Raw genomic sequence first — 17,548 nt, 5'->3', positions numbered from 1 at the left:
CTATATAATTACAACATTTACAAGTCCAAAAAATAAGTCAGACAGAGACGTAGAATGTACCTCCAAAAACGGTGTAAATCTATAGCAACATCATCTTGAAAAATGTCCTCAAAAGGCACACACAGAAGAAAAGGTAAACCATGCAAAAGGAAACAAAAAGGGTTTTTTTTTTGTGCAAGGAAGCAAAACTCAAGTTTAGAGTAATTACATAACACAGCAGATTGTAATTGTTTCCCCTCTAAAACAATGACCTCCTCATTACAGTACAGAATACTGTACACGTGTTACAACGTGTCTTAACCAATTACAGATTTAAATTCAAAAAGCCTTTTTGGCCACACAGAAAGTGAAATATCAAGTTGTACATTCATGATATTTACAGTATTAGAGTGTTTCAGAGAGCCATCGGGGCATTAACTACAATCTGCCACCCTTCAGTGAGATTGCTAAGCCAGCCTTTTGTACCAAAAAGAGATGGATGCTCACATCCAGTATCTGAGTTGATTTCACTGAGCATAGAACGAGATGATTCAGCAAACCATGTCACAATGGCTACCAGTCACTCCAATGTAAATTCACCATACATCCTGTACATTCATATCATTACATTTCCGTGCAACATCATTGCGCCTATTGCTAGCAGCAGAGAATCTTTTCAAGCTTGTGCTCTGCTAGCAAATAGCAGCCATGGAAGTTACAGCTTAAAGACACTCCTTGGTTGCAGCTTCTGCGCCGTAAAGTGACACTCTGCTACTCATCTGAACCAACCTAAGGGCCACTTCTCGGTGAAAAGGATTCACTATAGGACTGATTGACACTGCAAGTGCTGTTTCAAGGCTCCTGGAAGACATGCTCTCAAGAGTAAACAAAAACATAAATCTTCACCTTCAATAAACCCTCACAGACTTTCCTAAAACCCTCCTTTGCTAGCATCCATGGCTCGTCATCTGACTCCCCACCTCTTTAGAAAAAACACTGTTTCTTAGGTCATTGTTTTCAACTTATGATCAAGGCATTCTTCTTTTCTTTCTCTACCCACGCCCGCCTCCTTTCTCAGTCTTCTTTTAACACCTGCTTGTCCAAGTATGTCACATGCATTCAGAGAAATCCTGCATGATAAGAGAGAAAAGACTGGCAGTATACAGATCTGGCAACAGAGGACTGACCTGCCTTTATGTCTGTCTGTCTGTCTCAGGTTTACAGTCTGCTTGTCAGCTTGTCTCACCAGATTTTCTTAAATGTATGTCTCTACATTGTACCAAACTGCCTGTAAATAGGACAGCTAATATTACACCAGGATACAGCACAACCCGTGTCAGGTTTGTTACATTGTTCCAGTTTTTTTTTTTTGCCCAAGTACATTATGTCCAGTGCACTATATCGAGCGACTTTGTCGATCCTCAAAGCACGTTGAGCGCAGGATATTCCTGGGAAGAAATCACCAGTTGTGTCTTGTGACAGTAACTACAGTTCACAGCATAGACAGAGAATAAAAACAAAACAGTAGAGGTCGAGTTAAAGAGTCACAGTAGCATGACCTAGAGTCAGTGAGCAATCACTGGCTCTTTAGGTCTGTGTAAAATCTCGCTCAACCGTTGCTGCAAAAGAAGTTCATTTTCCTGCCACAAACAGCAGGGGGCGATGCATGACTATTTATATGTCCCAGTTTCTGAGACTGGCTCTGCCTTCTCTCTCTTCTTTTCCTGTACAAACTCCCGACCCGGGTTGCAGGTTCTGATCAGACAACTGGAATGATCCTCAATTCCCCCGAGCTCGAGAACGATTCTCATTCCAGTTGAGTCACTGCTAGTTTTTTATCTCCAGGATGGAGGGGTTGTGGTCCAGGATGGACAGGATGATTTTGTCCATGTACTGTCGCAGACGTAAGTTGATTTCCTCTTGCTCCTTCAGGGCTTCCATCAACTGGGGAGACAGAAGGATGTCAAACATATTTTCATTTCAGTTTTTAATAATGCACAGTATAAATCTTATTTAAGAATTCCTGAGTATTGTCCCTCAAGGAATACTGTTGATTCATAGCAACATACATATTCTCTTTGTATGGGGACTGTATAGATTTTACACTTTTAAGTTATTCATTATTATGCATGAATCATTTATTTCCATGGCACTGGTCATGTGTGTGATACAGTCATGGCTCTGACCTCCATATTATGTATAACAGATTCAAATCTACAATAGTGTAATATCTAGAACACTATCCTGCTGTGATACGTCCTAGAAATACAGCTATGGTTTAAATACTGTGTGTGAGGATCCTATAAACTTGTTCGGATGAAATCCTTTAGGATACTAATTAGCTGCAGAACAGCTGACAGTCACAGAGTCATTTCAGAATAAAACATTTTCATTGCCAAGGAATAATTAATTTAACTGCACTAGATTCTCACTATGTATAGTCTGTATATGATTTCGATTTTACCTGGTCTCTGGAGGCATTATCTATTTCTGCAGCAAGAGACTGGGCCTTGGTCTGTGTGGCAAACAGGTTCTTAGCTTCATATAGACTGAGGCTGAGGATCTGGCCGTTCAGCTCATCATTCTGCTCCCTCAGCTTCTGGTTCTCCTAAAAATACAGAATCAGGATGGGAGGGCGAGGAGAGAGAGATAGGAAGAGAGTGAGATCAGTATCTGGACCACACAAGCATATCAGGGGTGATAATGTTGTAATGATAATGTGTGTGTGTTTTTTTAATGGCCACTACTCAAGCCTCACTCAATCCATATCAAAACATGACACTGCACTTGGTACCTCATCCAGCAGCAGACACAGAAATGGACATCTATTTTGGCAATACCTACAGGACATAACATGGGTTATGTGTGTTACAGAACAAACTGCTCCCCTGCTTTGTCGGGTGTGTTATGAAAGCTCCATGATTAGGTTGCCTTTGAGTGCTGACAAGAGGTCAGTTTGCTTTACCCTTGCTCTATTCTTAACCATTAGTAGGCGGATTGCAACGGTGACCCCAATTCAGCTTGGGCAAGTTCACTCTACTCCATCGTGATTAGTGGTTAATTGGGAGGTCAAAGGTCACAGAAGCAATTTTACCATCAGACCAGGACGGAGCCAAGCCCCAGATAACACCAGGTGCTGGAATTCAGGGGGAAGAAAGTCCTGGGACACAAATCGCTGGACACACACATACAGACATTTACAGAGGCGCACAGGCAAGCATAAGATAGTGAGTTTATCCTTCCTGCGAATGTTACAGGGCAGTGTCTGTCAAATTAAAGCTGTCACCTACACAAAGCTTCATAATCTGTCCAGCCACAGACAATCATGCTGAATTGTTGTACTTCTAAAACTACCAGAAGAAGCTGATATAAAGACATAAAAAAGAAGTATCTGCAGACTGAAGCTGTTATTATCAATCTTATCACCCTTTTCGCTTGCCTGCACTCAGTGTGACAAGTTTGGCTTGTGGCTACAGGGGGACATGGACCTTATCATCTGAAGTCCCACATAAAATGCACACACTGTAAAAATCTGCAGTTCTCACTGACTGGCTTTATATCATTTAAAAGTTACCTCAAGGCCTGGTGGTTCTGGTAACTTCTCCCTTTTATGTTGCCTTTTCATTTGGCTTAGGAACATAGAAGCGTAACTTCCAATTCATACCATCACATGTCATCAAAATGAATCAGATGCAACTTCAAAGAATGTTAATATCTACTTTTTCCAGTCTTATCATAGAGGACATCTGAAAAACACTCTCATCTACTCCCTTATCTCTCATGTTTACGTTGCATCGTGTCTGGAAACTGTCACATGACATTTGAGTTTACAACTGTGGCAGACAGGCAGATACATACAGGCAAATGTCACTGTATATAGGAATGCTGAAATTAAAGAACAGAGAAAATATACAGAACATACTTGATGTACTCTGCAGCTGGTGTTCTCATAAATTCTGATGAAGTTGGGTTAAGCTCCACTGGACTCTCTAAGACATTACAATCAGTGCATCATGTTGAGGACAGTGCTGCTGGGGATTTTTAATGGGAATGAGCCGAGCCATTGTGATTGGCTGTGATCTTCACCAGCCCCTAATGGGACTGATAATGTCATACTTTCTGCCTGAACCCAACCTTTCACAGTGTGAAGTGCACTGAGTTCTGCAGGGATAAATATAGATTGAGTATGAATCTATGAACTGTATCATCTGAAACTATCTGAATCATGGTGCAGGTATGTCCTCCAGGAGCTTCACAATGGGTTGTAATCTAAGTGTAATGTACTGTTTCTATACTGCAATTGTGCTGTTTTATGAAAAAATTTTGTCTGAAACATTTCATTTATTTATTTTTAATGATGATTAAAAATTTGCAGATTCCTAGAGGGACTGACAGAGACATTCAACAGAGTATGCTGTGTAGGATCATGCTCAAATTAAGACACACTTGGAAAATCAAGGATGGGATAGCCAGTAAAACAATTTCCTCCATGTTTGAAATAAATTAAAACAAGTGGTTGCCCAAAAAAATACTTAAATTAAATATACCATAAGTATCCTGTGAGAAATATTCATACTTTTCTGCTGTGGTAAATCTGTGACAGCAAATTATGTAGCTCACTTCGAGACACTCTGTGCAGCTGAACCTTTCAGTGTAACATACACTTGAACTGGCACTATTTCCCAATAACAGGACAGCAAACCTGGATTCAGGATTGTGAATCCATATGAAAGCATTTTATGACAACCTCAGCATCTTAAGGCACACTCAGTGCACAGACATCCCTTAAAAACTCTAGCTACAATACTTAGTGAGCTGACCATGCACAGTTAATTATTGGAAGAGAGCCTTTCATAAGTACCTGCTTGAGCCTCTTGACCTCATGTTCTAGCTCCACCTCCCTGGTCCTGCTGTTGAAGTCCGACAGGCTAGAGGAGGAGGTGCGGCTGCGGCCAGGCCTTTCTGATTCCAGTTTGAACAGCTGCAAATGCTCCAGCTCTCGACGCAGGTCCTCTATCAGCTAGGCAAAAGATGAAGGACAAACGAACAGTGTTATATAATGTCATTGCAGTGTTTTGTAGGTGTAGGTGTATGAGGTAACATAACTGCAGTGAGAGAGAGAAGATTCAAAAAGAGGAAACAGAGTGCGCAGTAGAACAAACTGTATGAGATTGCATAAAACAATCGCTCCCACCTCCTGCATGGCTTCCTTCTCTTTCTGGAACTGGAGTCTATTCTGCTTCAGTTTGTCCATCATTTTTCTGTAGAGGTCCATCTCATCCTTCAAGCGCAGACTGGTGTCCTCCAACTTGTCTGTCATCCTTTGCTTCTCCTGAGGATGCACAGGCATACACAAGCAGTTGTAGTCTGAAGTTTGTTTTGTTTTATTTATGTGTTTAAGCTATTTCAAATTAGACAAAGGCAAATATGCTTATTCAGGAAAGAGGCATGTCTGTTTACAGTATGAAGTCAACATTGATAGACTCTTGTGGATATATACTATTAAACAACACTGGTTTTTGGTACTAAACGTTTTTCTGTGAAGCCTTTACTTGTACATTCAACAACACGTAGAATTGACAACTATCGGGCTTGGTGTCATTTGCATAGGTACCATCTAAAAATAGAGGTGTGGTTCAAACAGCCAAATGGCTGTCTCTAACGCCTTATCCTGCAAGCAAAATTAGAGTTCCTCATAACCTGTGTGTGTGTGTGTGTGTGTGTGTGTGTGTGTGTGTGTGTGTGTGTGTGTGTGTGTGTGCGTGCGCGCATGGTGAACAATATCTGACTATTAAGAAAACTGACATTTTTCAAAAGAACAGTAGGCTTGTGTTGACAAGTGTGAAAATGGAAATTACCAGGACTTTGCATGTTAGAGCGAGAAACAGACAGTTAATGGGAAAGTTGCCCCTGATGAAAGCATTGGATGGACGTGCTAAATTAAAAAGTGAAGGCAGAATAATGAAAAGACGAACATGATTAAAGAAAGCAAGTATACAAAGAAAGGTAAATATGGCTTACCTCGTCCAGTTTCTCCGTCTGTGACTTGAGCCGGCACAAGTTAAGAGCCATCTCACTGTTCTCGTCCTCCAGCTGCTTAACTCTAAAAATAAAAAAATCCTGTACGTTAGTGTACTTTAACATATAAAATGAGAGTGTCTCATAGTAAGTTGAGGACCTGTTTTAGGCAAATGACCACACGATACTGCTGTAGCTACACCAGAGGCACCTGACCAACCCCAGGAGGAATCTCTTAAGCTCTGCTTAGCATAAGGTTTGACATTCTGCATTTTCTCTAAACAAGCAGATAGATCAGTGTCCACATCCAGGGATTTAAGAGCAACACTGTGCTATTTAATTTTTCCATGTTAAGAAGAAAAAACCCTTTACGTCAACTGTATCTCAGCATCAGTTAAAAACTCTGATGCATTTGGATACAAACAAAAAACATAAGAAAAAAATTGTTGATATGTATATTAGTGTGTTATGTTTAGTTTAGTTTAGTTTAGTTTAGTGTGTATGTTGCTAACCGGTTGTTAAGCAGCTCCGTCTGTGTGTTCTTGTCTCTCTCCATCTTGCTGTAGGCCTCACGATGTCGTCTTAGCCCCTCCTGCAGACTTTGTTCTGCTCGTGTCTCCTGGTCTTTCAGCTGCTCCTCCAGCTCATGAACCCTGAGATGATGAATACATCACATAAAATTCATTCCATACATCATTGTAACTGAGCTGAGTGCTCCTTTTTCAAACAGTGAATACTAAACTACTGCTACACTCTGTTAGATTATGTATGCAACATTAGTCATTTTGGGAAAACTCTTCATCTTTTCAACAATGAGAAGTTACAGAGAATGGTCTGTGTAATGTGGGTCTGGGCCACTAACTTATTGGTTCTAAAATAAATCATTTGCATTTCTGAAACCCAGCTTTCTGACAGTACCTGTGCACTAGTTGTGTGTTCTCCTGCTTCAGTCTGGATTTGAGATCACCGTTCATCAGAATCTCGCTCTCCAGTTCTGCCACCTTCTTCTCCAGAGAACTCACCTGATAGAAACACAGACATGTTACTAAAAGCTGAATTTACACTTAAAACATAATTAAATTAGGCAATTATATTTAAGAGGTTTAAAATGGTGACTGCTCTGGGCGCAGTATGACAGTTAGGATATATCCCTCAAAGAAACAACAAATATCAAATTTGATGAAACTACAGTGAGTCTATAGCTAAAGGCAAATTCATAATGCCTATGTATCAGAACTAGGCAACAACACTTTCCATAGTTTAACTAACTGTAACTTCCAAGGTCCTGAAGGTTTGAAAATTGTAAGTAACATTCATATATTCCTTTATTTTGCATACGTAAGAGAAATCCTGACAGGGACCATCGTAAAATTAGAGTTCCCAACTTAAGCTGTGCATCCACTGGGAACATGTCTTCACACTGTGTGATTTTAGTGCTAACAGTGCAAAAAAAAAGCTAAAGGTGAGACATATTTATTCTTTTGCAGGTTTTCAGTAGTCACACAAAAATAGTGAGAGAAAAATAAAAATAGCTATTACTTCCCACAAGCTTCTGTTAAGTACTTAAAAGAGACTGGTTAAATAGAGGTCTGTTGACACAGGTCAACATATGGACAAACAAGCAGCACACACACAAAGGACACAGACACATTCATACCTTATCATTGATGTCGATGTCACAGGAGTCAATGCTGTCTCGGAAAAGGTCCTCTGTACTGCCATTACTGCTGCTCAAGTTGCTGTTGTGGAGCAGCTGCCTGCTCAAACACACAGGAATATACACAGGCTTAAGAGGAAGAACCAGCTGAGAATAGATCCAGGTGAGGACCAGCTGGTTCTAAGTGTGTGTGTGTGAGTGAAAAGAAGTGTATTCTGCCCTGCAGTGGTGCTGCTGCAAGATAGTTGATATGGGACTATAAGTACAGTGTCAAGAAGAGGAAGTGGTGCAAACAGAATTAAAATCAGTACACAATGGCACACACACTTATTAAGAAGCCTTAGAAAGACATAAACACAGGTGTGTGTATATCTGACAGTGTCACATAGTTGAGTGTGACATTCATGCAGAGATGAGACTACAGATGCCTCCTCTCACTGATGGAATATTATGACAACAGAAAGCTTATGTTCCATTACTGAGATTAGTAATATGGAGAGGAGAGGAGAGGAGAGGAGAGGAGGAGAGGGGAGAGGAGGAGAGGGGAGGGGCAGAGAAAAGAGAGAAAACAGAAAGGAAAAAGAGCAGAAGAACAGATAAAGAGAGCAATAAGGTGACAGACATAATCAAACCAGAGAGGACAAGTAGAGGGAACAGGGAGAGAGAGCCAAACCTTATATTGAATACATAGATCAGGGATAGGTCTGACAGGCCATTTTCTCTCTGTCACTATAACTCTTACAGTGGGTGGAAATAGGACAAAAGCCTGGATACAAAACGTTTCAGCCAGTACGGACCAACAGGCCATGAAGTGGCCACCACTGAAAAGTCCACTTTTCTCAGGCCCGGAACAAAAACAAAAGATTTTCCAGCATGCTTGGTTGCAGATCAGATTAATTTCATCCAGACATCCTGTATTTTCTCTGAATAACTAGTTAGTAATTAACTGGCTGTTAGAGCACAATGGTCGGGCAGCTGAGTGATAAGGAAGCAGTAACTGCTAATCTTGCTGCATGTGTATGTGTGTGTCTGTGTCAACAAACAGAGCAAACACGTGCGGCGCAGGCTGTGTGATACATAAACACACAGAGTACAAGTGAGTGACCTTCTCTTCAGAGACACACAAGTGTGCATGCACTCACACACACCAACATGCAGATAAGTGGCCTACCTTCCGAAAGCAGTGCTGGAGATTTTCCTGTTGGGGCTACAAAAGGAAAAACAAAATGACAGACATTATTTTTTTACAGTAAATTGCCATGGATATGTCTATACTCACAGCTCAACAATACAGTGGAAAATAACTGCTGATGGCAATTAAGATTTTGGCTATTGAGTGTGACACTGGAAAGAGCAAGAGAAAGAAACACTGAAGGACATGTCAATGACAATACAATTTCACTCCTGGTTCAGTGAGCAAGGGTTTATATCTGCTCAACAACTGTCTCAAGGGGACAAAAACCCAAAGACTCTTTCAGTCTGATGTTCAGGCTGTCTGTGCTGAGTTTCACATTGGATTAACGAATATGAGCAAACATACTGTACGGTCATGCAAATGACAGTTAACATCATCATCAAGTCTTGGCACAAAAGAGGGGGGTTTGATGTGTGAGACAGCAGGAGAACTGTAAAGTAAAATTGGCAACTTTGATCAAAACAATCTATTATAATGGTCAGTGGTATATCCATGTGAAATAACTTTGTGTGTTTGTTAGTTCCTAATGATTACGGCCTTGGAAGTTGATCATGCCATGTATTTATCACATAAAAAATTTCGAGATCATACAAGATTTTCTCAAATTCACACATTTAGGTGCCCTTTGCTAAGTCAAGCAAACTGTGAAAAAGATCCAAAGAGATGTATCATATTTAGCGCAGGCAGCGACTGAGAAAAAAAAAAAATAAATGAAAAGTGAGTGAAAATGAGTCAGGAGAGTACAATATCAAGAGGCTTCACAATGAAATGACTGACAAGGAGAAGGCTAATCTCTCAGGAGTGCCCTCTCAGCATTTAGATAAGCAAAGTTTTACTGTACAGAGTGTACAATCCTAATTGACAAAATGATGAGAAGAAGTCTAAGAGGTCAAATTGTAGAGCAGGATTACTGCCAGCGGAATTTCTTTTTCATCTCTGAACTTTAGGCTCGTCTTTTATCTGCACAAAACCCCCACATTTCCCCACTACCGAACAACATTTTTGTGTGAAAGTGCGTGTTGTTTCAGTCGTTTGTGACCAATGCTCTTCTGTACAAAATAAACTATGTAAAAAATAAACTTATTATTGCTTATTTTACATAGTTAGAATTATGAGCTGTGCATCTTCTAAGGTATGCTACAAAACTTTTAACGTCTCTGGCGCCATTTCTACCACTGAAAAGTTACATGTAAACACACAGGAGTTCCCAAAAGTTAATGGGTGAGATATACAACAGACTGAATTCATTTTGTCTGAAATCCTTCACTCTTTGGACTGATGTTGGAGGTGTCACGCTTTGCTTGTCGTACATTTTCATATCTGTTCACATGGTCTGCAATGTATTTCTTTATATTTATTCTCCCTCTTCATTAAAGTCCCCTCCCAGCACCATTCATTTCAGCCTGTATCCACTTCCTGTGAGCTCACTGTGATCGATATATTTTCTATTACATCTCACTGACTTGCTTGTTCATGCTCTTTCCACTCTAACTCCTTCTTTCTGTTTATCTCTTCTTCATTATTCATAAAGGGAAAGCATAGGCCTAATTTGAAGAGCCATGTTGGATTATGGATCCATTTCTCTCCAGGAAGAAATCCTGCGCAGTCAGCAGAGAGGCAACAAAGAGCAAAGATGGCGCCATCTTAAGCACTATATTCAAAAACATTATTCTACAAAATGTATTCTTCTCAACAGACTCTGTGTTTGCATGTGTGTGTGTGCGTGTGCACTTGTGTTTGCAGGTAGGCTGCATGGCTATTAATGGTCACCAAGGATTATGTTTCCAATAATAGGTTCCCTATTACAGTGGTTGATGAGGTAAGCACCGGAGTGACAGCCTTATATAACAATCAATTAGTCTTTGTGTGCGTGAAACAGGAGGAGGGACACTTTAAACACCTCTGTAACAGTACTGCATCATTCTTATTAAATTACTGTAAACAAATAGCCCTCAAAGCAAACAGTAACCACTGAGTCAGGTCCTCGTCCCGGGTGGAGTAGACCAATGCACCTCAAATTCCTCTGTGTGTATCTTTGCACAATACACATAATAGTAAACAGTGTTTGTTCCTGTCTCACTGGAAAAACCCCTTGGTGTATAGTTCCTGTCATGTACAATTAAGTCATTGTCTTCTGACAGGCTGTGGTAGTGTCTACAAATTACCTGCCAGGATAATTAACGTTCACTTTTCACAGAAATTTATCACCCAACCTGTTTTCAATTAGAAGTTTTTGTCTGTGGAGTTAGGTTTTGTGGCTGTTGTATTATTTTTCACCATGTGTAATCACAATCAAGTTTAATTTAAATAAAACTGGCAAGAAGAATTGCAGTCAGTAAATACATGCTGGCGATTTGATTTGATTTGTTTTGAGTGTATACCAGTCGAAAGTATGGAGGTCAGCGGGAAAGGTTTGAGACCAGGAAAGTGCTGAAGACTACATCAAATTTTACAATCTGGCTCACAAAGCTAGTCTTTATTGAAGCTGTAGTAACCATTGGGATTTGATGGGTGTAGGTCTTGTGTAAGACTGTGTTGTGTGTGTCTGTGTATGTGTGTGTCCTACCTGTTAGCCTTGAGGTTTTTGAGGCGAGCCTCCAGGTCATTTAGTAGGTTGACCTTTTTGCTGCACTGTGAGCAGTATACATCCATCAGTTCACCAGTGTAATGTTGACGCACCTTTCGAGGAGTCTGGCCTGCACTGTAAACACACACACACAGACACACACACAATTTTTATCTGCCAATGAAAGGACCATGAAGAAATCCATTCAGATTTAACTGGCTCTGAATACACATGTATTTGAGAGTACTGAGACACTTTAAACCGATGATTTGGGAGGACGTTTTTTGTTCGAGGGAAACTACACCAAAAATTAGCAAGTGCACCTTTAACCCACTTTATCCGGTAACTTAACTTCTTTCCCATGCTGAGTTGTCTAATACTTCTTGTAAATCTGGGCCTCATTTTGAATTTAAATCTCCATGCCAACTCCATTTGGAGAGTTTTGTCTGCTTGGTATGCGTGGAAGGAGCATGGAGCTGTATTGCCAGTCTATCAGCCGGGAGACTTAATCCCATTAAACACAGGCTTTTGATGAATATTAATGTGGCCTTAAGGGCAAGATCTCCTAAGCTACACTTCTACAGTCAAGACTCAGAATAATATGAGTCAGGTAATGATTCTGGAGTTTGCAGTGTGGAAGCTCAAGCAAAACATATTTAAGAGTCGAAGCTCCAGAAACTAAACTGTATTTTACATTTTGCTTCATCATGACTTTGAGAAAGAGAATAGAAATCTTACACACAACTGAATGTATGTAATTATCTGTACTTTGTAGCACAGTGGTTCCCAACCACTGGTGCATAGTCTGATGATGACACACAAAATATTTGCTACAGGGCCAGGAGGATGTAAGATTCGGTGAGAAAACCGCACAATAATTATATAAATACATAGGCTAATGAAGGATATTTGTGTAGTAACACCCTTGACCATGCCATCTGGCGGTACTGCGTTTTTCCAAATCAAACCACGTCACACCCAAAACAATTGGATACTGATTTTGAACAAAGGTAGTCAGTACATGACACTATCGACGCGATCATTATTTGCAATTCCTGTCAGGAATTTAGAAAAAAAAAAAAAACATGAAGAGTTTGAGAGAGTCTCAAAGAACTTCAAAGTGTCTGGAAGAGGCAGGGGATGTTTTAATATCCAAATGACTGACTGGCCATAACACCGGATAAAGCAGACACCACCACCATGTTGATCAGTCCACAAAAATATTGTAGATATAAAAATAGTCAAATTGACATTATAAAAGCAAAGATAGTGGACCATTGTAGTCACAGACCTACAACATTTAGTATTAAAATAAATTAAGTAAAAGTATATAAAAGTGTTGTTCCAGAACAAACCATTTTCCCCAGTTAATTATTAGTACCTGTTGTAAGCTACACAAGATCCAGTAGCATCTTAGCAGATAACAGTCTAAACAAAAGCCACATTGTGTTAATAGCACCTCTTCTCTTGTTTCCAGAAAGTGAATGTTTTATTTTTAAGTGTATTATTTTTTACTTTACACTTCTGCTACAATGGACATCTGTGGAAAATGCAGATGAAATTAATGATGAGATTATTTTGATGCCAACACAATGTAGAGGTTCACTACTGATACCAAAATTGTACTTTTTATTCCAGTACCTTAATAATATCCTGCTCAGCATTCAAACATGAAAAGCAAATTTTCTTTCTCTTTTTGTCTCTTACCTGGAGGGAACAGATGAGCCAAGGTCAGAGTATCCGTTAGTGCGAGTCTCGTCGTCTGGCTGAGTGTAGTCTGGCTCCTCCCCCTCCCCGTAGTCCTCAAACTGCTCCTCGTTCAGAGAAGCTGAGGAACGTGTCGATAGGTCAGAGGTCACTGAGATGCTAGTCTGACCAGACCTGAGGAAAAAGAGGGAAGGGTTGGCCTCACTGTATATGTATGCATTCACTCTGCATTCATTATCTTCATTTTTGGGAGTCAAATTAAAACAAAGCCAGTCCACTGAGCAAAGACTGTGAAACAGACAAGAGATTTGTTCCCATGAATAAAGGTCTACACTGGAACAAAACATCGGAAAGTGGAAAGATTTCGAGACAGTGAGACGGACAGGAAAGCAGAAGTAAAAAAAAAAAAAATGGAACAGTGCTTACTTCTCCCCAGAGAAAAAGAGATCCCCCAGTGCGTCTTCCTTGTCTCCGGGTCTGATCAGCCCGTCAGAGGTGTCTGACCCTTGGGTGCTTTCCACGGCACTGTCTCTGTCTGATTCCCTCTCCCTGCCCTCGTCTGCCACCTCCTCCTCAGGCTCCTCCACCTCTCCCGGGAACAGCTGGCACTCAGGGACGGGGTCAGGACAGGCCCTCGTGCACATGATGACCGGACAAACCCGCTCCTCCTCACCACCCTGGAGAATGATTGCAAGAACCGTAAAGATGGAGAGGAACAGCGGGGAGAAACAGTTTACGATGAGTATGTTTACAAAGACATTTATAGACGCTGACCTGTAAAAACAGATACATTTAAGAGCTTGAACATGGCTGTTTTTGTTAATACAGTGTCGCCAGGACCTTGTAACCACAATGTTCTTTCTGGTTTTAAAGTTATTTCCATCACTATTACTTTATAATGCAGACAAAAAAATAATAAATCAGAGCCAGTGGCTAATGCAGCGTGATCTTTTACAGTCCAGATTTACCAAAAGAAAAACAGGCTAAAAAACTATTTCACAGTTAAAGACTAACTAAATAGCTAACGCATTGTCTGTAAAACACCTGTAAACAAATGGCAAATAATCTTCAACTTTTTTTTTTTTTTCATAACAACTGTATCAGATGATGTACTGTACCACTGACAGGAGGAATGACACCAGCTTAACTTGTCCAGAAAATAACAATGCATTGCATGCTAAGACATGTTGTGACTGGGTAAATAAATAGAGAGAAAACCAAGCGTTCAAACGGTTAAACATTATACCAGTGATTTATGTGTGGAGAACCTGACTAGTTTGGTTTGGGAGAGCAGTTCACAAATCAACAATGTTCCAGGTAACATGACTAACACTTGTGGACTCTGTTTTAGGGCGGATTTTCCCATTCAGTAAATTCCTTCACTGTGGGAATTAAGTTCACATTGGGGGTCTGGAGGGCTACAGGGGTGAAAGGACGACTGGGCGAAGGTCAGGGGTCCTGATCCATCCAGTTTGACTCTTTAGTGGCTCAAACCAAGTCTAATGCAACAGAGAACAAGGACTTATCTCAGCATGACTGAACAACTGAAACCAACAAAGAGCACAAGGAAGGAGGGGGGCAGGTGAAGACAAAGTCAGAGACATGAGAGAAAGGAGAGTTGGGTAATAGTGAGTGATAGAAAGGTGGAGAGGGAGTGAAATAGGCATGGATGAAGCCGTGGATGTAGGTAGAGGAGAAAGAATAAGCGTAGAAAAGAAGACTACAGTTAACAACTGAGGAGAAGAATGAGGGCTTAGGGAACAAAGCTAAGAAAGAATGAAAATGAATTAGCTTTACAATGTGAGGGTGAATGCAAAAATGCAATGGGCTACATTATTTTTCTTTAAGTTGTTTAAATAATGGGAGGAGCCCCAGGAGAATGCAAAGTTGGCAAAGTGTCAATGTAAAAAAAATAAGAAAGCTACTGACAAAAATCCAAAAAGCTTTCTTGGCCATTTTGCAAGCATCTAAGTTAGAGATGATAACTTACAATTGTTACTGCTTTGAATGTTCAGAGAACATCATCTCTTTGTATACAACTAATGTATTTGTATTGTTTACATACCTACCCCATAACCAACCAACAACACACAACACACACACACACACACACACACACACACACACACAGAAGTTCATGCTTATGTACAGCTAAATTAAAAAGTGGCCATTCAACACATTAACTGAGGCTTTGCACTTTTACAAACAGCCAACATGGGGTCTGAGGCTGAGTCACAGAGAAAAGAATGATTGGGTAAAGGTCTCTTTAGCATTCCTTGGACCAGTCTCCTTATTTCCCCGTAGCAGAAAAAGAAACACAGTGTGTGGCAAGGAAACAGGCAGCCCCCCCCCCCCCCCCCCCCCCGGGTACTCCACCGCGACAATTCAAAAACCTGAAGTAGCCAACAAAATGGGCAACTTGACACCTGTTGCGCTTATTCAGAGAAAGAGAGGAGGTTTTTCATATGCCTAGTCCTAGCTCACACAGTATAACTATAAACAAATAATGTTAGAACTAGTCAAAATACAGTATAAGACCCTCAATCTGGACTGAAAATGTGAAAAATCTTGCTCATACAAGGAATTCCCTAATAATGTGACTAGGTTAGACTGTTACATTAACTGGAATGTTTTACTCAGATCATGGATGAAGTGATAAAACTGAGTAATAACAGAAGTTATTAATATATTAATTCTCAATAACTACTATTATAGTTGTGCTACACTAATACAATATACCCAATAAAGTATCTAATTGCAACCTGACAGCTCTTTAAAAAGTATTTAAAGCGTCTCTGTCAGGTGAATGCATGTCAGCGTCCTTGGATTCACTCCAGTATTCTTGCAAAAAATAGAAACAATACATGTCGAGCATTTAAGTACCAGTTTCAGGAGAACAGATGCACATCTGCCACCCTTTAAGCTGCCAATTAAAGCTTTTCTAACAGCAGTCGTTTAGGGCAAAGACACTGATGGACAGTAACATCTTACAGTGTGTGTGTGTTTACAGTATGCCTCTCTGCACCCGCCTGCTCCAGAACAGCCTGGGGCTGTAACTGCCAAAACATGAGCCTACAGAGTGTTTTGAGTTGCTTGATTCCCCAGAGCACAAACACATCCAGCCTGCCAAACAGCGTCCAACCTGCCAGTGGCTTTGAACTGAGGACGCAGAGATCTGCTGTGCTTTTAACTGCAGTGGTGCTGCCTGAAGCCTGACATGCCTTCACATCCGCTTTGGCCAATGGAGGATTTTTATCTCCATTAAATGTTTGCTTGCTACAAATCAGCTCTGTTTATCAACAGGTCGCATCAGGTTAATTCATCTATGAACATCTGAAGTCTTTAGGTTTTTGGTAATCCACCTAATTTAGTTTACAAAGTCTCTTTTATAGTACAGATTACTTGCTTCATGTGCATATTTTGACATATCAGTCAAATTTTTTTGAAAATACAATTAAACCATGCTCAGTTCGGTTCAAAAATGGCTACAAACTAATACCCAACTAGGAAATACATTTTCAACGTTTTTAAGATTATTTAATGCTTATGATGCCTTATACCAAATATCAATGAAATTAAAAAAAAAAAATCAAAACTTTTCTCAGAACTCAACTTAGACTGACATTCATGTCCATGGGTTGGGTTTCTCAGACGTAAAATATGTAAATACCACGCTGCTTTATATCATTACTCTGCACAGCATGAGTTGCTGTACATATATTTTCATACTTTAGTTTAAATAAAATAGGCTAGAAAAAAGATCTTCAGACCTCTCTGTGAGTCTGTTGCTGCAGGCTCTGACCTAGTTAAAATGCAGACATCCTATCATTCATTTTCTGCCGTTCCTCCTGCTCTCCTAGCTGAGCCCAATGTCAGAGAAGGAAAAGATGAAGAGATGGTGGAGTGGAGGAATTCAGGTTGAGTGAACAGACCTTTGCTGTGTGTTAGTGGTCAATTTGAGTCTGGTTACGTGTTATTTTAGTATGACACTGTGAATGTATATGTGTGAATGCTTTCTCTGTCCTGGTACTGTACAGTGCTTAAAAATGAGCCTCTACACATCCTCAATCATTGCTGAATTAGCCACGTCACAGATTTATTTCATGTCATTTTTTACATGTCATGTAAAAAAATGACATGTTACATGTCGTGTAAAAAATGGCTAAGCATGTTTACTCTGTAAACTTTGGAAAAATACAGATCAGACACCTGTAGTGTAGACACACAGATTGTCAACCCAGATTTTCCTAGTAAAGGAACAGTTATGCAGCTCGAGTACTTATGTATGAGACAGAGCACGACAGAAAGACTAACACAGCCAGGCTCTCGGGGGGACAATGTATTATTTAATCCACTGCAGCTGCAACAGAAATGTAAGAAGTGAGAAGAAAAGAGATAAAGGGACAGAAAATAAAGGGCAGAGGGC

The 17,548-nt window shown here is 40.3% G+C and overlaps 1 protein-coding gene across 3 annotated transcripts in view; it reads right to left on the bottom strand.

Annotated features, from left to right (window-relative positions):
- Window positions 1–1,313: 1,313 nt before the first annotated feature.
- The window catches only part of rab11fip4b (RAB11 family interacting protein 4 (class II) b), a 41,673-nt gene continuing 25,438 nt past the window's right edge, over window positions 1,314–17,548 (bottom strand). For 2 of the 3 annotated variants that reach the window (XM_041036640.1, XM_041036638.1), the window contains exons 2-13: window positions 13,549–13,799; window positions 13,123–13,296; window positions 11,416–11,550; window positions 8,826–8,861; window positions 7,655–7,754; window positions 6,916–7,019; window positions 6,510–6,650; window positions 6,001–6,082; window positions 5,174–5,311; window positions 4,841–4,999; window positions 2,444–2,587; window positions 1,314–1,923 (exon numbers count right to left, since the gene is read on the bottom strand). In XM_041036640.1, the coding sequence (XP_040892574.1) occupies window positions 1,807–1,923; window positions 2,444–2,587; window positions 4,841–4,999; window positions 5,174–5,311; window positions 6,001–6,082; window positions 6,510–6,650; window positions 6,916–7,019; window positions 7,655–7,754; window positions 8,826–8,861; window positions 11,416–11,550; window positions 13,123–13,296; window positions 13,549–13,766 (1,548 nt within the window). In that variant the 5' untranslated portion in view covers window positions 13,767–13,799 and the 3' untranslated portion in view covers window positions 1,314–1,806. The remainder of the gene's footprint in view (window positions 1,924–2,443; window positions 2,588–4,840; window positions 5,000–5,173; window positions 5,312–6,000; window positions 6,083–6,509; window positions 6,651–6,915; window positions 7,020–7,654; window positions 7,755–8,825; window positions 8,862–11,415; window positions 11,551–13,122; window positions 13,297–13,548; window positions 13,800–17,548) is intronic. The other variant, XM_041036639.1, reaches the window with a different exon arrangement.

The sequence above is a fragment of the Toxotes jaculatrix genome, chromosome 4 (assembly GCF_017976425.1).
Source record: "Toxotes jaculatrix isolate fToxJac2 chromosome 4, fToxJac2.pri, whole genome shotgun sequence".
In the NCBI taxonomy this organism is placed as follows: domain Eukaryota; kingdom Metazoa; phylum Chordata; class Actinopteri; family Toxotidae; genus Toxotes; species Toxotes jaculatrix.
This window is presented reverse-complemented; position numbering and strand designations above follow the sequence as displayed.